Source organism: Archocentrus centrarchus, unplaced genomic scaffold (assembly GCF_007364275.1).
Source record: "Archocentrus centrarchus isolate MPI-CPG fArcCen1 unplaced genomic scaffold, fArcCen1 scaffold_87_ctg1, whole genome shotgun sequence".
In the NCBI taxonomy this organism is placed as follows: Eukaryota; Metazoa; Chordata; class Actinopteri; order Cichliformes; family Cichlidae; genus Archocentrus; species Archocentrus centrarchus.
In genome coordinates, this window is record NW_022060297.1 from 146,534 (window position 1) to 169,311 (window position 22,778).

At 38.8% G+C, this 22,778-nt stretch overlaps 2 protein-coding genes across 3 annotated transcripts in view; one reads left to right on the plus strand and one right to left on the minus strand.

Annotated features, from left to right (window-relative positions):
• gna13b (guanine nucleotide binding protein (G protein), alpha 13b) overlaps positions 1-6,752 on the minus strand; it is a 32,077-nt gene extending 25,325 nt beyond the window's left edge. Inside the window, exons 1-2 of the mRNA XM_030725958.1 lie at positions 6,436-6,752; positions 10-239 (exon numbers count right to left, since the gene is read on the minus strand). Coding sequence (XP_030581818.1) covers positions 10-239; positions 6,436-6,718 — 513 coding nt within the window. The 5' untranslated portion in view covers positions 6,719-6,752. The remainder of the gene's footprint in view (positions 1-9; positions 240-6,435) is intronic.
• A 1,869-nt stretch (positions 6,753-8,621) lies between these two features.
• The window catches only part of rgs9a (regulator of G protein signaling 9a), a 41,497-nt gene continuing 27,340 nt past the window's right edge, over positions 8,622-22,778 (plus strand). The window contains exons 1-6 of one of the 2 annotated variants that reach the window (XM_030725951.1): positions 8,622-8,824; positions 9,716-9,812; positions 19,111-19,161; positions 19,430-19,536; positions 20,165-20,216; positions 20,951-21,009. In XM_030725951.1, coding sequence (XP_030581811.1) covers positions 8,756-8,824; positions 9,716-9,812; positions 19,111-19,161; positions 19,430-19,536; positions 20,165-20,216; positions 20,951-21,009 — 435 coding nt within the window. In that variant the 5' untranslated portion in view covers positions 8,622-8,755. The remainder of the gene's footprint in view (positions 8,825-9,715; positions 9,813-19,110; positions 19,162-19,429; positions 19,537-20,164; positions 20,217-20,950; positions 21,010-22,778) is intronic. The other variant, XM_030725952.1, reaches the window with a different exon arrangement.

The following is a 22,778-nucleotide window of genomic DNA, read 5'->3' on the forward strand; positions in this document are numbered from 1 at the left end:
TTTACTCACCAGCTGGAACTCCCTACGGCGATCATAGGCATTCTGGATGCCCTTGTCTGCCCACAGGGCCTTAATTGATGGCAGGTAGTGATGAAAAACTTTGGGCTCAACCATGCCATGACTGTGAGCCATTGCAGACCGAGTGTCAAATGCCATCATAGTGCCTCCATGCCGCTGGTTGGACGAGTCACCCCATGGGATGTGCAGCTTCTCTCTAGCATCTACCAACACTCGAATGCCTTAAAAAAAGAGACATGAAATGTGACAGGTCTCTGTTCTAGGCAAGATGATGCATCACTTTGTGGACTGCAGATGTTTTCATAACTGATTCATCTGCATATTGCTTTTTCAATGAATCTTTTTGACTTACACTCAGTTAAATAATGTGAAAAACGCACCACAGACCAAGACAATTTCTTTAAATTAGGGGTGGTTGTGATTCTTTTAATACTCAGTGTATTTAAAAAAAAAAACCAAAAAAACCCCCGACTATTTAAATGTATTAGTTGCAGGCTTCTGAACACAGGAATAACAGCAATCGTAAAAACAGAACTTGTTTTAAAAATTTTTAAAAAGGTACAAAGAGTCCCTTTATCAAAATCCTGTTTATTCAATGACACCCTTGTGATACATGATTTATGAGATTACAATGAGCAACATCTGCAAAGTTATAGGAAATCAATGGATAAGCAGAAGAAAATGGGAGGACAGACTAGGGCTGGGCGATATATTGAGTTTTTAAGAAATATCGATATATTTTCATACCCGATATAAGATTTGACAATATCCTTTATATCGATATAGTCTATGTCACAATACAATCATACTTGCAATTCCACCAGTTCACCTTTCTCTCTGCACAGCTTCACACTGCCCCGTCTCTCTCTCCCTCACCGCTTAAACGCGTAAATCACGCAGGGAGCGACAGCATGGGGAAGTAAACAGACACAACGTTATCAACGAGGAGCTGGTTGGTAAAAAGAAAAACAATGCTCAGTTATTTGGAGATCGTTCGGATTCAGAGTGTCAGATAAGCAGCAGAATAATGTTCCGTAGAGAATGGCGAAAACAGGTCCGAGCACTCATCGTTTCCACTATGCGTACTGATGCTTATGCTAATAGCTGCGTCGCTAGCTAACTGTTGCCATAACAGCTGAAGTCCTCAGCCAGCACGATGGCATCTCAGCCAGGCGCAGCTAGCTAACCCTGCTGACTGAAGGATGGAGTTTTCTTCATTCAGTCTGTCTACACGTTTTGTTATTTGCACAGAGTACTAGATGTACAGGAGTACACAGAGGAGGAAGCACTGTGGTGAAGTCTACTTCACTGCAAACTGGCTTTTTAAATAATCACTCAGCCTTTTGCTATTTTTGCTCTGTATCTTTTCTCTTTACATTTTAATAGCACAGCTGTGAGTCTTTTGCTATGGAGGAAAAAAAAAAGCATTCATTTCCCTGACCAGCATTATTATTTAAATATGCCAATAATTGATTTTTGAGCAATTTCTCATGTACATCTACAGCTGAATGTTAATAAAAGTGCCTGTGTGACATTTGGGACATGTAGCTTTGACTCAGAGGTGCCTTTTTGTTTATACCTTTTTGGGAAGAAAAATATTGAGATATATATATCGTATATATTGCCATTCAGCCAGGGTCCATATCACCCAGCCCTAGGACAGAAACAGGAGGAATCAGAAATGTTCTCCTGTTTTCCTTCTTTGTGTAGCGGTGATACTGAGCCATCATCATCAAACACAAAGCAGCAGTCTGGGCATGAACCTGTGTGGATGTGCCCGTGCAGGCCCAGACGTGTCTGTGCTGCAAATGTCGGTTATATTTGACATTGTAACATGAAGCTATAGAGAGGCAAATTAAATCTATTATGAATCCAGTGTTCTAGTCAGAAAACTATTTTTTAGCCCAAGACGCAGTGTCAGACGATCGACCGCTGACTAGAACCCTGATGAACTATCAACAAAAAGATCATCTAGACAAGTGGCCCATCAAAAGTTAATAGGCCACCAACATTCCGATTAGTAGGTGACCTGCTCTACCTCCTGAGCCACAGCCACCCCATAGTGGCACACTCCTGAGCAGCCTAAGCCTTGAAATTTATTTTTTTATTTTTTTATTATCATCACAACTGTCACACCACCTCTAAAATTTTTTTTTCCTTTATGGGGATGACGAACATCAAGTTAGTTGTAGAACCACAAAATTCAGAAAAAAAGATCCTGTGAAGACAAAAAATATTATGGTAATGCCGTACAATACACATGAAGCCAGCCATCTTGAAATCTGTAAGTGCTGAGTCTGCATTTTTTCACACCTAGTATCTGAATGAACTCATCCTAGGGTGATTAACCGAGTGACACCAAAATTGCTCAGCATCATCTAAACCAGCGGGGCATCAAAAGTTGTTTAAGGTTTTATAGAATACTCAACAGTGTTGTTGTAGTTTTTTGTGTCTTGCTGCAAAACGTTTTCTGCAATTGTTCGCGCTTGGCTTTGTCCAATTTGTCTCCAATTTTAATCACAATTTACTTACCAACCCTGAATCCATAACTGGGAAATTATGGTGATTGGTACAATAGTGCCCCCCCTACAGAAGCAAATAAAGATTTACATGGAAGTTGAAAAATTTAATTTCTCAGAAACCCGAGATCACCTTGATCAATAAAAGTCAATAAAGACCCATGTCACATTTTTCTATGCCGTTGCCATGATGATGCCCTAAATGCCCGATTTTATTCCAATGGGAAAAAGTTATAATTTTGCAATAGGCTCATTCGCAGTCCTGAACATTAAAAAAACCCCAAACAAACAAATTTTGCACAAAATTCAGGTCTGGTATTCAGTTTTAGTTATTACTGTCAATAAAACATTCTGTGAAGTCCAGCAATAGCGCCCCTTTGAAAAACCAAATACATTGTGCCTACGGGAGCTCACCCCTCATAACATCTGTCATATACCCACAAATATATACTGGTCAATTCCCAGAGTGAATGAAAGAAAACAACAGCAGTAGCGGTCATGGTTCTAGCCATTGGTTGATTGCCCGGCACTGCAGCAGGCTGAGAATTTCACCGGTCCACTATAGGAAGAGATCACTATCACAGCAGTTAATTCCATCCTCTTCTTGGAGGATGCAGAGCTCACAGACCTTGCTGTGGATTCTTCTCTGTTAACTGGTGAAGCAGGTTAGCTGTTAACTGTTTGCTGATTTTCAAACTCGAGATAGACCATGATTAAAACTACAAGCACCTTTCTCAGTTGAAATACATTTCCATTTTTTTACACTTTCAAGACAAACCAGTTCCAGTTTAACAGGTTTTCATGTGAACTGGTGAGATCTGTTTACATTGCCCATTCTATGTTTCACATGTTGCATCCACAGATTCGTCTCATCACTACCTGCCAGTATGTCACAAGGTTTGACAGGATTAAAGACCTCATCTAAAAAAACAATTATCAATATTATCTTCAGATAACAATACATATTAAGCTGATTAATAATATTTTAATTAAATTAGAAATATACATAAATCACAAGTGGACGCATTCCCTGTAACACCACCGATGAGCTCAAGGGAAAAACCTGTTTACCTGTATACATCTTGTTCACTCTGTCAGCAGTTTAACATCTGCTACTGATTTAGAAAACATGCCTACGTTAACTGCTGATTGTTGTCACAGTTTAACACGGGCAGCTGCCTACTCAATAAGATGTAACACTGAGCTGATGAAAGACAAGGCACATCTGCTTACTTTCATAAAAAAAACCAAATAAAACAGAGTTAGGCTACTGGATGGATGCGTTTACCTCAAGATTAGCTTATCTGACTTAAAATTCATATACGGGATTTTAAAGACAGGAGTGATTGACATTGACCAGCACATAGTTCAGGATGAAAACAGGTTAAAAGTTTAAGGAACTAGGATGGTATAATTTACTTCCCGTAGGCTGTAAGTTAATGCTGTTTGTTTCAGGAAATAACCAAAGATCAACTTATGATCTGTGTCACATGAAACGTGGAACCAAAGGTTTAGAGCACTTGAAATTGGAGTTCCAGTGCCTGAGAGTATGTCTGGAGTCTGATGAGACACTTAACTGAATAACACAAAAAAAACCAAAATCACCAGTTCATATTAAATGCATGTTCTTGTCAATAGTCTACAGAAAAGATTACAAAACAATGTATTAGTCAAAAATAAATATATAATTAATGTAGGCCAGTGGTCAGACCCATACCTGTGTACCCCGGGTTCTAGCAAGAAAACAATTTCAGCCTGACAAGGGTGTGCTATGGCATGGGGGCTAGTTAGCATTAGCTTGCTAATGCTAAATCAGGGTTCTAGCTAGTGGTTGATCGCCTGGCGCTGCGCCATTGCGTGTGCACATTGTGAACAAAACTGGCCATGCCCGGTAGAAGATTGCAAATAAATAATACTACAGTGCAGTGATTTAGCCAGAGGGGAAAAAATTAGTGATAGAACAGTTCTGATAGCGAAATGGTGAAATTCTCAGTATGGCCGGGCGATCAACCATGGCTACAACCCTGGTACCTCAGTAAGACTGGTCCCAGGTACACAGTTTCCTTAATATGCAGCCATTAACTGAGTGCCCTCTCCTCCTACACATAGCATTACAATGTCAGCCTCTTGAAACACACCTATATTAACTGGTGATTGTCACCGCTTAACACAGGCAGATGCCTACTCAGTATAAGACAGTTCATATGAAGAGAGCAGATGTGCTTCATCTTTCATCAGTTCAGTTCAGCATATACTAACAGTAACTTATCTGATTTAAATTGATAAGATGTGATTTAAAGGAAGAAGCGGTGGAGGTCGTTGTAATGAGCAGTCTATCAGTCTTAAAAATGAAAACAGGCCAAGATTGCCAAGGAACCAGAATAGAGTCATTCTTTTCAATGGGCTGCTGTAAGCAGTGCTTTTCATTTCAGGAAATAACATGACGATCTCACAGAGACGATCTGCAGAGTTGGGTGTGTCCACCCTGCCTTTTTTTATGGTTTGGTCTGTGCACTTCACTGTGTCAGTCATAATCTGTTGTGTGTCTCCAGAAACAGCTCTTAAAACTGAGCATGCAGTTTTTGTTGACCCATTTTCTTTCCTGTTTACAGAGATCTTCATTTTTGTCATGTATATGCTCAGCATTTGAAGGGAGACTCCATGACTAGTCTGTTTAAATTCATACATGGATTATCTGTAGAAAATACCAATGGCTACCCTTTTCATTCGTGGTGCTTGTGGCTCAGCATGTAGGGCAGGTTGCAGCTTAAAGCGGTGGCTATTTTGGCCTACATTTCAAACTCTGTTTTAGGCAACTTCATTTTTTTAATGAAAAAAATCTTACAGATTTAGATTATCTAACTGTAATGCTCAAAGTTTTAAAATTAAATTTTCACTTCTAAAAATTCAGTAAACGTGACTAGAAACATCTGACTTCGTTAGACCAGTTGAAATGTTGGCAAACATCACCAGTCAACACGAAAACCAGTTGAGCTGGAACATTGGCTGTAGGTGTACTATGAGAACAAAATAGCAGCTCTCACATGGGTTACCCTGTAGTAATATAAAAAAATGTAAAAACCCAGATAAGGCAAGCCAAACTTCCCACAATACAGCACGCTCACTGGTGTAGTTTTATCTCAAAGCAATACACAACTTTGGCTCGCAAACGAGATATCACAGCACTGACGATAGAGCGATTGTGTAACACTAAACGACACAGTCACTGCACAGTTAATAAACGGTCCCAGAACGTTTCACTTTTCATGAACTCGGTCCATACGGGTGGGTCCCCCCAAATTTGGAGCTCATTTAAAAACAGCACTTAATATTTCAGCACTGTGTACCTTACGATCTGCAATCACTGTTAGGTCAAGTTTCCAATCAGACTGCTAAAAAGCGGGGTTACCGTTTGAGTTCAGTTACAGAGGAAAGTCTATAAGATCATGGCAACGTTTATAGTAAGCAGACGTCCTTTTCAAACGAGGTTAAACACAAAAAAGATCAGGTGGTACGTTTCAACGCCTGCAGCAGCCACGAGGAACACTTGTCAAACCACGCTGTACGTTTTAATGGGACTGAACGCTGAGAAATCAGAGCATTATTTTTATTTCTGCGACGCTCTTAATAACCACAACCACACAGCGCCCATTTCACGCGCCACCGTTATATTCAGACCCACCGTGCAGACGATAACAAACAGCAGCAGGGGCGTTTCTTGGTTACTCAACAAGCTAACCAGACTAGCTTGGTCGAACACAGAAAAGTGCCCCCAGTCGGCTGAACAGTTGCTAGCATAGCTATCAACTTCCCACTTGCTACTCCCTACACCCACACCACTATAATGGAAAGAACAAGCCTGTTTCAACATGTGAAAGTGGGTACAATGTCGGCTTACCTTTAATAACATTACTAAAAATCGTAGCCCTGAATTCTTCTTTGGCCTTCTGATCGAAATCCTCCCCATGGATAATGCGCATCTGCTTGAGGAAAGTAGACTTGCCGCTCTCTCCCGCCCCAAGTAATAAGATCTTCACTAGCCTTTTAACATAAGTCTTGTCTCGATTAATGCACTTATCTATCTCTTTAGATTTCCGTAGCTGCTCTGCCTCGCCGCTTGTAAGGAGGCAGTTTGGGAAAAATACAGATAAAGCGGAGCGGGATGGCAGGAAATCCGCCATCTTTGAAACAACTTCGTCGATACAGACAGTAAGGTGGGCTGAACTCAGCTCATTCTGATGCTACGTTCACTGGCTGTAGGAATCCACCTCTATAACCATTCAAGGTTGACTTGCGTAGTTCAGCCAGTGCGTAATCGTGAATTTAAGTTGTGATTTCAGATTTTAATGTATTGGTAATTGTGTCATTATGATTTCCGCTGGCAAATTGTTCGTGGAAACTAACATGTAATCTTGTGCAAAAGTCTTGCGCGATCCCTCATTTCTTTATATTTTCCTAGGAACATTTGAAACGGGTGCAGAAGTTTATTGTAATGTGAAAACATAAATGGAAATAAGGCAAAAACAGAGTTACTACAATTCCAGTGAGCTTAAAAGTCTGTTTGGTATGGCTGCTGTTATTATTCAACACAGTCTGAACTCTCATAGGCAAACTTTCTTGTAATTTCTTTAAATTACAAACTTTTAGGCCTACCACTAATTCTTTTGACCTCCGTTTGTCCAGGTTGCTCAAAGTTTTTTAGGACACACTTAACACCATGATAAGATATTCTAAGTTTTCGGCTAATAGCTCTTTGGGAATCGCTTTGCTGGGGCAAAAACACTATTAGGACTGTGCTCGTCTCAGCAGAGATCTCAGATCTCCTCCCTGGAATCTGCTGGGTTCTGGAGAACCCAGACCACAGCATTATTGAAGCAATGTAGAAAGATTGTGACAGAACAGAACAAAAGGCAGCCAACATCCAAAGAAGAACTTTGGAATGACTTTCAAGAAGCCTAGAGAACAATTCCAGAACCCTATTTAAAGAAATGACAAGAAGGCTGCCTATGACATTTCAGTCTGTCTTGAAGAACAAAGGTGGTTATACCAAATGTTGATTTTCAAGCTCCCTATAATTGTACAAATTCTGTTTTTGCCTTGGGTTTTGCTTGTGTATGTTCTAATAAGTCACTGCACATATTTCCAGTTTTCCCAGCAACATATACAGTAAAGAGACTGTATACACATTACAGCCTGAACTCTTAGGTAAACTTTCCTGTAATTTCTTTAAAAATTTTCAGACACACTTGTGTTGTGAAGTGAGAAAATGTAGTCAGAGGTGCAAATGCAAGTGAACGGGCAGCATGCTGCAACAACAACAACAACAACAACAACAACAACAAGAGAAACATTGTGACAAAAATCAACAGTTTAATACATTCTGAGAACAAAAGGAACCCACTAGTGAGCTTGTTAACATAGAAAGTTCTCTACATCCACTGAACACAACAGTTGCAACAGTTGTGGCTGATCACAGTATCTGTTCCATGGTAAATAAAAACTACGTAATATCATCTAGCCAAGTGAAGAGCTTGAATCTTCACTTGGCTAGATAATGCAGATAATCATTCTCCACAGCACTATAAAAAGAAAGCTAGAGAGGTTTCACCAAAGGTCTAAAACATTCATAAGACATAAAAATCAAAAGACCAAATTAGACTTTGGCAAAATATGTAAACAGACCTGATCAGAAACCCCATTGTGTGGCCAGATGAAGCTAAACTCAACCAGTAAAGTATGAGGAAGGCTTGGCATAGCTTATTTGCTACTATGTTTGTATAGCTGTTTTTGGCTTATATATTGTATTTCTATGTGTGTTTTCACACAGTGGTAGATCAAAATGCTTTATATCATGACAGAAACATATTTACTTTTTTACCTTTGTTTCTTTCATTGTATTATATTTTGACACCCCCCCAGCAGCCTTTGAAAGTGAACACTGAGACACAGCATCTATCATGACTCACCACAGGATCAGCTAGCCAGGCTTTTCTCTGTAACTGTCTGGGCTGAGAGAAAAAGCTTACAGCCGATTGGCGGATTAATCCATCCTTCCCCTCCTGTCTTACAATCCCCTCACAAATGGAGTGTGCTACATCTGTTCACCGCATGCACACCCTTGCTTGTCAACAGCTAAAACCTGTTCTAACTGGGACAGCTCAACCTGGGATTTGATTTCATTGTTTTACATTTGATTTCATCTTCATCCATCTGCAGATATGACTATCAGAACAGCCCGTCCAAACCGGGGACAACATTTCTGGCCCCGTTTATATTGCCTCCAAAAGGTGGGTCAATATCATTACTATTATTTTGTAATATATGTTGATTATCCTAGTTCATTAATAAGTAAATGTTTTTCCACATTAGACTGTGGATTTCTAGATATTTATTTCTAGATATTTTTAAAGAAAAGAAATGCAAAGTTCAGACGCTATGAAAAATGAAATATTTTAGTACTTTTGTCTATATTCTCGACATATGGAAAGATACAGTAAAGATACAAAGATTCTGTTACATGTAGGATCTAATGTAATACATATGTATTTGTACGAGATTTACACATGATTTGTTTGCTAGCATAAGAGGCTTGTTGAAGGTAATCTTTTATTCCACTTGAAAGCTAATTAGTGTTGTGGTGTCGCTGCAGTCAAAAGCACCTGACCTTATCTGGCAAGATGACAAAGATATTAACTCCACTAGTGCTAAACTAAAATACTCAAGTTCTTTAACAAATGGGGCTGCTGTTGTACAGCATGAAATCTGTATACAATTCACTACTTTTCCAGTTTTGGAAGACCTACTTTCCTGATGGGATGCAACCCAGTTATTAACATAGTGTTTTGCTTAAGAATCATATAATCACTGCAACTTCAAATAGTCTGATGATTTTTGAATATTCAAATCAAAATAAAAAAAATCATTAAAGAGCTCACATTACACATTTACTGAAACTGAAGCAAAGCTTCAGTGGCTTTATCTGCTGCATTCCTTCTCCTCAGATGTATCATACAGTTCATTGCTGAGGTTCCTGATATCTCTCTGATGGATTTTTGCTTTTAACTGTGCTTCTGTGACAGCATGTTGTGGATTCACAAAAACAGCTTCCAGGTGCTGTTTCTTTATTTTTCTCTTTACATCATTCACTTTCATCCACCTGATCACTGTCCTGTTTTTAGCTGGAGTCCATTTTGCTGGAGATGCAGGACCCAAAAAGTGGAGTTAAAGGCTCAGAGCAGAAGCTCAATGTCACTACCATCCCACATGTAATTACTGGTGAGGGTGAGACACACACACACACACACACACACACACACACACACACACACACACACACACACACACACACACACACACACACACACACACACAGTAAATAGTAAATATAAACATTTTTGTTGTTTAAGGCTGGTACGTGGTGGAATTTTCCCCACCCCACTGACTGATCCAAGTTATGGACTGAAAAGGTTTTTCCAGCTTTTTTAACCCATCATATGCACCCCATCTCCTAAACAGGTGGGCCAATCTGCACAAGTCTGCATGAATTCATCACACATTCAGTAATTATTAACATCTATATGTTCTATTATAAATCCCAATTCTTTGGGTTTCCATATATATTATGTTCACTTAATTATGCCCCTGTGAATGCCATGTTATGTTGTTTGTTTCACATGTCATGTTCAGCATACATCAATCTTAACAGTCACCAAAATTTCTATCTGCAATAGACTTTTGTTTGAGTTGCCACTAAATACAGAATGAAGAATTTGAAAATGGCTCTACCTATGGGCAACCCCAACAATCAGATGCTCCCCCTTTGACTGAGTACATAGTAACTGTGGGGGGGAAGAACTGCCTTTTAACTAACAAACACACAAACAAACTGTGAGATGCAGGTTCTGGACTGGCTGGGAGTAAAGGGCAAAGGGAAGTCCATGAAAAATAAACCCTAACCCTTGTGTGATCTCAAAACACCAAGATAGCGACCAATGGCTGACGTTACTGTGACTACGCCTGTCTTTTATATACAGTTCCACCTTAACAGTAATCCAGAGTATTAGTAAAACAGTTACATAGGGCGGTTTTTGCTAGTGGAATATAAACACTGGTTTCACAGAAAGCTGAAGCTGAAAACTCTGCCTTTCATTCTACTTCTAGAAACTCTAGGAACCACAAGAGAGTCCACACTCTTAAGTGCACTATTGCAATAGTATTTACCACATAACTATACTGTTGCGATAGTATGGTAATGTGGTATTTAAGATACAGTATGATGTACCTTTCTCCTTGTAGCCAGTGAAGAGAAGCTAATATGGGAGAAATATGATCTCTCTTGTTCCTGTTAGTATGATTGCTGTGATATAGATAGATAGATAGATAGATAGATAGATAGATAGATAGATAGATAGATAGATAGATAGATAGATAGATAGGTAATAAGGAATAATAGTTTTCACAATTTTTCACCATCTCAGAGGCCATCTGTAGTTGTAAAAGTCAACTAGATTCTTATGTACAGTAAATTTTTCATAGCTGTTTCATAACCCAAATGCAGGACGTGTGGAGGCAGGTTAGGTAATCTGAAAGCAAATCTTTATTAGACTGCCACAGGCAAAACAGAGTGAAGCACCCAGTCCAAGAACGCAATTAAAGTAATTAGCACATGGCATAGGAAAAATCACTGAAAACTTAAAAGAAGGAAACAAAACACTAAGAAACATTGTGGGGCTGGGTAACACTAGGAGCAAAGTAAACTGGAACATAAGTGGACAATCGGACAAAAGACTGAGACAATATATACACAGAGGGATGATTGGGGAAGTGGAGACAGTTGGGCAAACACACAGCTGAACTAAATGATGAGACAAGGAAGTAAAACTAAGTACAAAACACAATACATGAGAGACTGACAAAATAAAACAGGAAATATTTGAGCACATAGACAGGAACACAGACTTGACACCACTCAGGAAGACAGACACGGAAGAAACGCAGACACATTAATAAACATAACGCCCAGACACAAGAGGGCGGGACACCGAGGGAGGAATAAATTCTAATTAAAGCAATGGGGAACTAGGAACAACTGTGTACACTAAAGGGAAATACATGAAACAACATAAACATTTAACAAACCAAGAATCAATAGAATATTTAAACAACAAAAAGGTTCAAAAACACTCGTTAACAGACCGAAGACCATGACAGCTGCTGCTGGAAGAAGCCAGGGTGATGGAGCAGAATTTTGACAAGTGCCCACACTGATTTCTTGCCCAACACAATGCAAGAAGTATAGCTGGACCATATTTTGTTATATGTCAGCCTCAACATGATAGCATTTTATTGCTTGTCATTAACGTTTGTCTACTGTTGCCTATACTTTACATTTTGTCCTGTTTTTTTGTGGGCTATCTGAGCTCCTCTTCTTCCCTGTTCTTTCCTTTCTACCATCTAGTACAGAGCTCCTTGAGGTGACTTTTTGTGAACTGGTGCTTTATAAATAAAACTGAACTGAATGGAATATAATGCTGTAATGAGCATTAGTTGCTAGAAAGATGAATGCTTCATTGATTTAAAATACCACAAACTGATATACAACAGTAAAAAATAAATTAAAAATAAAAATCATCGTAGGTCCACTACAATATCCTAGTCATTTCATAAAATGAAGACCAAAGATGACAGTACGTTTATTTCTCAAGCATTTAACCTGTAGAAATTAACTGGATTATTTAAAGCCTTGCTGCCTAAGCTGCTCAACCAGCAGCTAAATAAAGCAGTCCACAATTGGATGACATTTGTGGAGTGCTATAGGAGGAAAAGTGAACTTTTAATCTGGTCTTAGACCTGGAAGGGAAAGGCTAGCTGCTAACCATTTGAACCAAGTATACTGTCAGCACTTACAGTTTATAAAATGATTGTTTAGAACTAGTGGCATTCCATCAGGACAAGCAAGGTAGCAGTGCTTGCCCACTGAAATCTAAAAACACATGTTAATACACACCAAAAGTGAAAACAGTCTCCTGAGATCGCAAACATTCTGTCTTATCTTGTATTACCTGTTTGCATCCATCTTGTAAATTATGCCATCCTGTGGTTGCATTTGGGTATTTCCTCTGACACAAACAGGCGACTGAGAGACCAATATGCTAGACCAGGGATCCTCAAATCCAGGCCTCGGGGTCAGGTGTCCTGGACCTTTTAGATGCATCTCTGTTTCAACACACCTGAGTCAAATATATATAAGTCATTAGCAGGACTCTGGAGAACTTGACTGCAGACTGAGGAGGTAATTCAACCATTTGATTCAGGTGTGTTGGATCAGGGACACATCTAAAACCTGCAGGACACCGGCTCTTGAGGCCTGGAGTGGAAGATCCCTGTGCTAGACAATATTTTTATGTTTATGTGTAAGAGGGTGTATTAGCAAGTAAATGAGTGCATCACTCTGTGATTATTTATTTTAAAAGCTACATTTTCTTTTGCTAATAATTTAGTCACCATGTGTAATAAAGAGGAGTTAGAGTTTACTGTAAATAAACTTTTAATAACTCATTTAGCACATTGTTAAAGGCTTCATGATGTAGAGCGGACTTCAACTCCTGCCATATCTAGTGTAATAAAACAGGCAAGCTCAAAAGCTGAGAACAAGGATTTTTGGATTAGCATGTCAGAGAAATAATGTGGTTGACTGAGCAAATTAAATTTAGCCTGCTGTTTTACCAATATACCACCTTACTTTTTTTGTTAGCAAATTTAAAACCCTTGTAAATATAGATATTAACCATATCACACAATTAAAAAAACAAAAAACCCAGCTGAATTAAAAGACTTGCACACTAACATATGCTGATCAAGCATAACATTATGACCACCTGCCTAAAATTGTATTGGCCCCCTTTTCCTTCCAACACCCATGACCCATTGAGCCATGGACTCCACTTGACTTCAGAAGGTGTGCTGTAGTATCTGGTACCAAAATGTAAGCAAAAGATCCTGTAAATCCTGTAAAATGCATGGTGGGGCCTCCATGGATTGGACTTGTCTAGAAAATCCCACATATGCTCAATTTGATTGAAATCTGGGGAATTCAATTCAATTTTATTTATATAGCGCCAAATCACAACAAACTGTCACCTCAAGGCGCTTTGTATTGTGGGTAAAGACCCTACAATGATACAGAGAAAACCCAACAGTCAAAATGACCCCCTATGAGCAGCACTTGGTGACAGTGGGAAGGAAAAACTCCCTTTAACAGGAAGAAACCTCCATCAGAACCAGGCTCAGGGAGGGGCAGTCATCTGCTGCGACCGGTTGGGCTGAGGGGAGAGAAAAGACATGCTGTGGAAGAGAGCCAGAGATTAATATCAATTAATGATTAAATGCAGAGTGGAGTATAAACAAAGTAAATAAGGTGAATGAAAAGAAACACTCAGTGCATTATGGGAACCCCCCAGCAGCCTAGGCCTATAGCAGCATAACTAAGGGATGGTTCAGGGTTACCTGATCCAGCCCTAAATATAAGCTTGATCATAAAGAAAAGTTTTAAGCCTAATCTTAAAAATAGAGAGGGTGTCTGTCTCCTGAATCCAAGCTGGGAGCTGGTTCCACAGAAGAGGCGCCTGAAAGCTGAAGGCTCTGCCTCCCATTCTACTCTTAAGTATCCTAGGAACCACAAGTAAGCCAGCAGTCTGAGAGCGAAGTGCTCTGTTGGGGTGATATGGGACTATGAGGTCTTTGAGATAAGATGGGGCCTGATTATTCAAGACCTTGTAGGTGAGGAGAAGGATTTTAAATTCTATTCTAGATTTAACAGGGAGCCAATGAAGAGAAGCCAATATGGGAGAAATCTGCTCTCTCTTTCTAGTCCCTGTCAGTACTCTAGCTGCAGCATTTTGGATCAGCTGAAGGCTTTTCAGGGAGCTTTTAGGACAGCCTGATAATAATGAATTACAATAGTCCAGCCTAGAAGTAATAAATGCATGAATGAGCTTTTTAGCATCTGTCTGAGAAAGGTTGTTTCTAATTTTAGAAATATTGCGCAAATGCAAAAAAGCAGTCCTACATATTTGTTTAATATGTGCATTGAAGGACATATCCTGATCAAAAATGACTCCAAGATTTCTCAGAGTGTTACTGGAGGCCAAAGTAATGCCATCCAGAGTAAGTAAGATTTGCAGGGATGAGTAAAAAAACCTTAGAAGCAGGAAATTAGAGGTCATCCAGGCCTTCAGACATTACTGCAGTTTAACTAATTGATATGTGTCATCTGACTTCACTAATAGATAAAGCTGAGTATCATCTGCATAACAATGAAAATGTATGCAATGCTTTCTAATAATACTGCCTAAGGGAAGCATGTATAATGTAAATAGAATTGGTCCTAGCACAGAACCCTGTGGAACTCCATAATTAACCTTAGTGTCTGAAGAAGACTCCCCATTTACATGAACAAATTGGAGTCTATTAGATAAATATTCAAACCACTGCAGTGCAGAACCTTTAATACCTATAGTATGCTCAAATCTCTGTAATAAAATGTTATGGTCAACAGTATCAAAGCTGCACTGAGGTCCAACAGGACAAGCACAGAGATGAGTCCACTGTCAGAGGCTCTAAGAAGATCATTTGTAACCTTCACTAATGCTGTTTCTGTACTGTGATGAATTCTGAAACCTGACTGAAACTCTTCAAATAAACCGTTCAAATAAACTGGGGTTGTTCTTATTTTCTTCAATTAATGATGAATAGTAAGATGTCCTAGCTTTACGGAGGGCTTTTTTATAGAGCAACAAACTCTTTTTCCAGGCTAAATGAGCATCTTCTAATTTAGTGAGACGCCATTCCCTCTCCAGCTTTCGGGTTATCTGCTTTAAGCTGTGCGTTTGTGAATTATACCACGGAGTCAGGCACTTCTGATTTGAAGCTTTCCTTTTCAGAGGAGCCACAGTATCCAAAGTTATACGCAGTGAGGATGTAAAACTATTGACGAGATAATCAACCTCACTGGGAGCAGAGTTTAGGTAGCTGCTCTGTACTGTGTTGGCACTGAAGAGCATAACAATGAAGGAATTAGATCCTTAAATTTAGTTACAGCACTTTCAGAAAGACTTCTACTGTAATAAAACTTATTCCCCACTGCTGTGTAATCCATTAAAGTAAATGTAAATGTTACTAAGAAATGATTAAATAAAAAAAAATAATTTTTTTTTAAAATTTATTTATTTGAAAGGGACAGTGCACATTAATGAACACCAATGTGTAAATATGCCAGAAGTAGCCAACAAGGCTACTTTTCATCTGTAGTCCCTGGCAGGTCAGTCAAAAGACATCAAACAATTAACAACAAATGTAAATAGAGACAACAGAAGCATTAACAAAAGCATTCAATTACCCATAAGAAAAAGACACAAGAAACATCAATTAACAACAAATCATAAAAAAGACACATAAGGTCCCACAATACAAAAACAAATATAAAACATATATGAAACATACACCATTAATTACAACACTTTAAAAACAAATTAATGATTACAGATCTGATTTCTCTTTAGCCATTGTTTAAGATTACTTTGAAATCTGTCAAAGATGGTGCATTCTCTTATTACAGTCGGAATATCATTCCAAATCTCATCCCCCCTGACTGATAACACCTGTTTGCTAAATGTTGTATGCCTAAAAGGTATTACACAATCACCTCTAATAGAGGCTCTAATTAATCTCCCAGTAATATTTGATTTTGGCATAATGAACTCACCTAATGAAGGTGGAGCAAGCCCATGTAAAATTTTATAAATAGAACAAGCAAACTTGAATTTTTAAAATTTTTAAAAACTTAAAATGCTATATTTCTGAAGTATAGGATCAGACAGGAGGGGGCTTTCAGGGAATACTGTTAAGTCTTCAGTTTCTATGCCATATGTCAGGACAAGATCCAGAGTATGAATAAAGTGGTGGGTGGGCTCCTTTACATTTTGAGAGAAGCCAATTGAATCTAACAATAGATTAAATGCAGTGTTGAGGCTGTCATTCTCAGCATCTACATGGATGTTAAAATCACCCACTATAATTATTTTATCTGAACTGAGCACTAAATCAGATAAAAAGTCTGAGAAATCAGACAGAAACTCTGAGTAAGGACCAGGTGGACGATAGACGATAACAAATAAAACCATTTTTTTAATTTCCAAATTATCTATGAAGCCCATGTCATTTTTTGGACACCACTTGGACAGCCAGCGATTCAAGGAGAACATGCAGCTAATCATGTCCCTTGTCCCAGTTTGGCCCTTGTCACACTCACATCCTTACACTTGCACAGTTTTCTTGGTTTCAACTTTGAAGACAAAATGTTCACTTGCTCCCTAATATATCCCACCCACTAACAGGTACCATGACAAAGTGATAACCAGTTTTATCTACTTCACCAGTCAGTGGTCATAATGTTATGCTTAACCAGTGTATATATAAATATTTTTCAAGATATAAGCCTGAAGCATTACTATAAATTAAAGATAATATATAGTATTTAAAATTGATTCAATGTTATGATCTACATCTGCAGCAGTAATATTAAAATATATAACACCAATGCTGATTGTTTTTTTCGGCAGAATATGTAGTACTTTTACTTTTCATATTATAAGTGAAATATACACAGTTTATGTATAATCAGGTGTTTTTATAATGTGGCATTGCTACTTTTACTAAAAGAATGGTTAAAAAAATCTTTTCATTGTCAGTTAGTAGTAAAAAATTTTATAACTAAAGAAGTAATATATTTTACAATTATTCACCCAGGAAGGCGAACTGTGTGAAGACACCTACGAGTACAGCAAGATGCATGAGACTGTCAGCATATGTAAGAGAATGAAAGGGGGGCAGTACAAAGTCATGAAACTGTATGTTATAATGTGGTACAGTTTGTCTTGCTGGTGTGCTGAAGGCTTGCCTTGCTGTAAAACTCACCACAAACCACTGTTTCGAAGAGAGGCCAAGCACTCAAGCACTCATCCTGAGTGACCTATTAGCATATATTGACTGCATAAATAAAAAGTGGTGGAGCTGGACATGACTGTCTCAAGACTTTCTGTTAATTTATAATAATCATTTAAAAACAATGGACATTGAACAAAGTTCTGTGCAGCTACAACAACAACAGGCAGCAGTCATTTTAACCTGTGTGCAAAAATTGGTGAGTTTGCGGAAATGTTCAGGGGGTCAAAGTTGCGATTGTTAAGCCAGAAAGTATAAGAATAAGAATACTGAAGAACTTTAATGATTCCTCTTAGGCATTGTTCCAGTCACCCTCACACATACCTTTCAGGCGATTGACCTGACCCACACTCCCATTGGGTCCACTGTCAACTCTGACTGCGTCCCGTGTGACATTGACCATTTTTGTGGACTTTCCAGCCTGCAGCCTAACTATTCCAATATGCTCTTTGCCAATCACTTTGGGAGGCTTGGGCCGAACAAGACAAAGAAGTAAATCTAAATACAAGGCATAAGACACAAATGACTATCAAAGTAAAACAGGAAGGAATGTTTTTAATGCTTTCGTATTTTATTGTGTTCTTAATGTTAAGCACTTTGGTCATCACCTGCTGTTTTTAAAGTGCTATATAAATAAAGTTTGCTTGGCAACTGAAAACACAGAATATAGAGAACTTGACATGAGAGAGGGAATAAGAGCTCATAGAAAACAAAATGTAACCAAGACTCACCCTCCGCACAGGCCGGCGGCAGGGCCCCAGAGCCCCAGGTGCCCAAGGACCACCCAACACCCCACAGATTTCTATATTGAGTAATGCACAGTTTATTTTTTGATTTCCAGTTCATGAAGATTATTTTCTTAGCAACACATAAGGCGGTAAGAACTATGTGTGATATATTTGCCTCCATAACTAATTCACTGAGGTCACCTAAAATAAATAGTCTGGGGGAAGCTGGGACACGACAGCTAAACCATGTGGATAGGTCTTCACATATCCTCTGCCAGAACAACTGAACAGGCATACAAGACCACAGAGTGCACATATAGTTCTCCACTGAATTGCTTGTACAGTAAACATATGTTTGAGTGTGTAAGGCTCATTTGGAACATCCTTTATCCAGTATAGTGCCTTATAAGGAGAATGTTATATTGTATAAGTTGTCATTTGGGACTTCTAGTCATTTTGAAGATATTTAAACATATTTCTGTCCATAAATTTTGATCCAGGCTGACAGAAAGATCACACTCCCACTTTGTAATTGGGAGGGAAACTGAATCATCAGTTTTTAGTAATAATTTATATAATTTTGATAACAATTTAGGGGTACAGAGGTTTAGAAATTCTGTTATCCATGGAGGTATTTCTAAATTCAGTTGACTGAGATTAACTGTTCCCTGTAGAACAGACTTTAGCTGCTGATATTCAAGAAATTTGTTCACAATACTTTACACAATGTTTATCAGTAAAGACTTTCATGGTGAATAATATATCTCTGAAAATCTGATATGTGATTTAAGCGTTCACTTAATTTTTGAGCAGTGTATTTTAACCCGTTTTATGTGTCCACACAGGTAATGACATAATTACTTGGATTACCAATAAAATGATGATCACTACAGAAGGTACAGTCAAAAGTGATTTTTGTGAATGTGCTGCAGCCCTGCACTTTGAAAACATCAAAAGATTTACTGAAACATAAAAGAACACAGCCAGACATTGTTTGCTGTTTGATCTCATTTGTTTCAGTTCAATTCAGTTTTATTTATATGGCCCCAAATCACAACAAACAGTCGCCTCAAGGCGCTTTGTACTGTGTGTAAAGACCCTACAATAATACAGAGAAAACCCAACAGTGTCCTCTTGCTCTGCTTTCTCTTGTCTGTGTCCCAGAGGCTCAGGCCTTCAGCACCATGTTAGTGGCTTATGGTTATATCTACCCTCTGCAGAACCATAAGAAGTTGGTCATGTGCAACAACAACAGCCTGTACCGCTTCCAGGTAAAGCTACGTTTTTGCTTCATCTTTGCTGAATGTAATGAATGTGGTGGGTCACAGTCAATTTTCCATCATAGATAGTGTCTGAAGATGAGTTTCCTTCCTTTGTTGATGGCAATATGTAGTTCTGATTCTAGAGAGGTGCACGTCAGGTTTCGGCGTAGGTTATGATGAAGCTTATGGCACAGGTTAGTCTTTCAGAAGGGCTTACAGTTGTGGCATAGCTATAGCAGAATACCAGACCACTGATTTAACACAGAAGTATAAATCCACTGTAAGCTGCTGTTTTCACACATGAACAATGTCAGAGAAACTGTAGCTCACAGCAGGAGATGGTTTTCTTCAGACATGACTGCATCCTGGATATAAACAGTTTAATCCTCCCTGAAAGAGATATCAAGGCCCGTGAAGGACACATGGTGTCCAGTCTTCAGGGTACCATTACAGTAATAAATGTTGGAATAATTTATTTTGCTTTCATATACTTGATATTTTAGGTTGGAAAAATATAAAATAAACAGTTTCAGTAAGACACCAAACAAACCTACCAAAATAATATATGAAAAAGATTGTTTATAGAATTAAAAGTTGTTGTTCTTTTTGCTGTTGTTTAAATCTCCAATATTTTCAGACCCCTTACTTCTGGCCAACACAGAAATGGGTTCCAGAGGACTCTGATTATGGTGGGTATTATGCAACATGAAGTTACATGCACTTTTATTTACTTATTTCTACACTGCAAAAGGAGAGGAACTACAGTTTCAAAAATATTTCCTCATTATTATTATTATTATTATTATTATTATTATTATTATTATTAATTTTTTGTTTGTTTCACAAAGTAATGTAGCCTCAAATAAATGGAATTATTCTGATACCCTCACCCATATCAAATGAACTCTGCGTCATGCATTAATATATTCAGTATATCACATTTTCTCAAATAAAATCTGGAGCAACTGAAAGCTGGATCTGCGATATTAAAAGTGATGCCCTACAAATACAGTCCAAAAAAGACAACCCTGGCTTGAGTTAATGTCCCAAGTAGGCATATCAGAGACTTCCATTCAGTTTCTCTGCTGTGGCACCACGAGTGCATTGGGTTCATTTTAGGACATTTTAGGACAGATAGATGAATTCAAAGTGATGATTGTGAGATAGTCAAAGCTAATAAACCAGCTTGCTATTCTCCTTCAAAGGTGAGTCACTGTTGTTATACCATTAATAATATTAACAGTAAAAGGCAGTAACCTGGAAAAGGGTAGCACATAAAAAAACCTGTGACTTTAACAAGGTTTAGATTTAAAACCTTTTAAAGCAGTAAAATACACATTCCAAAAAGAAAATGGAAATCCTAAATTATGCTGACTTGAAAATGATCTTTTACTTCTGTGTTTTGTTTTTTTGGTGATTTTAGCCATTTACCTGGCAAAGAGGAACATCCGGAAGAAGGGCATGCTTGAACCATACGAACAGGTACATGTATAACAATTTTTATACAGACATAGGCTCTGCCCCCCCGCAGCCCTAGCAGAAGAACATGGATGAATGGATGTATAAGTACGTGTGTAGCATAATAATTACTGGATTACTGATTGCAATACATTAAGCCATATGCGGAACTCATTCATCTGGTTTCCCAGTCATGGATTAAGCATGGTCCTAGACTAAAAGGAAAAAGTCAATGAAGACCAAAATAGGAAAAAGTATTTAGTCCAGGATTAGACGTAATCCCTGTACGGGAAACTGGGCCATTGAGTTTGCTGCAGTAATTCTAGAGTTCCTTCTAGTTCTGCCTTTTTGCCTGTTTTTAAATTCTGTTTTGTTTAAATCACTCATTATTGAACTACTGCTCTTCAGTTCAACAAGTGCTCCAAGATTTAAGCTGGAAGACTATTGATGTTGAAGACTGGTTGCCTCTTATTAGATAAGATGTAAATTTGGTGATGGAAAGACACCATTTAAAATATGCATGGCTTCAAAAGGACAACCAAACCAAGCCAATGGCATTAAAAAGAGAAGACCCAGGTTGTGTAAAATGTAAACTTCAACTTCAAATATGGGAATGGCAACATGGAGACAGAAAAAATATACAGAAAGGCAGAAAGACTCAAAGTTAATCATCTGGGCACTTGGTGACCTGAGGTCTGTTTCCTGAGAAGGCTGATAAGTTCCACAGTGGGAACCAACAAAGTTCTCACTGCCCTCCTTGCAGGATTACTGTGACCATGTTTTGCTTTTTTGTGGCATCTAATTTCCCAGCAGGGTGGGCAAGAGTGGGCAGGGGAAGGCAAGTATGGTAGAGAGCTAATGGGCAGCTTTTCCAAAGAGTTTCCACTAGTGCAGGTTAACAAATTGGCAGTGAGCAGTGGAGAGGTCCAAGCTTAAATACTGAACTTGATTGTAGATGGACAACAGGTGTGCATGCCTGGGTTTCCAGGGACCATACCTGGAAACCTGGGCAATCTGGAAGAGATTGGTCAAGACCATTCAGACTCACATTTGCACAGACAGAGGAGAAAAAGAGAGCAGCAAAAAGGAGAGAAAGATAGAAAAGGCAGGTGCAGCACCTGGAGGACAGTGGGGGCGGTGACACTGGGAAGTCCCATAGGTAAGGTGAGGGCTGCCCATGTACACCCAGGAAGAGTGAGGGAGAGAGAGCAAGCAGAAAGGAGAGAGAGAGACATGAGAAAGAGGAAGTGGGAGCAAAAGAAAAGAAGAGCGGGGGGATGACAAGAGAGAGCAATGGAGAGAATTCATGTGATGAATTACAGTTTTAGTATCCAAATACAAGACACTGGAGGCAGACAAACTGAACAAAACGTGGGATTTAATGCTGAAACAAGTCCAATATTGTCCCAAAAGTGGACATAGAAATCCAGGAAACAGCCATGTAACTGCTGTACAGGACCCCAACGCAGGACTCGAAAGGCGCGGGTAAACTTAAACTTTAGCTTTTAATAGCCAGAAACAAAAGGACATAACAGGGCTCAACTCAGGGCTTAAATACGAAAGGGATACTGAGGGGAGTGGAGACAGCTGGGAAAACAGGTGAAAATGACACTAATGACACAAGGGAAGCAAAACTGAACACAACACAACACACAGGGAACAGAAGACCGGCAACATAAAACAGGAAGCAAGACAACGAGGAAACAGAGACACGGATTTGACACAATACACGGGAATCACTGGGGAACTAGTAATCCAAATATAACTAAATAACCAAGAACATGACTCCAATA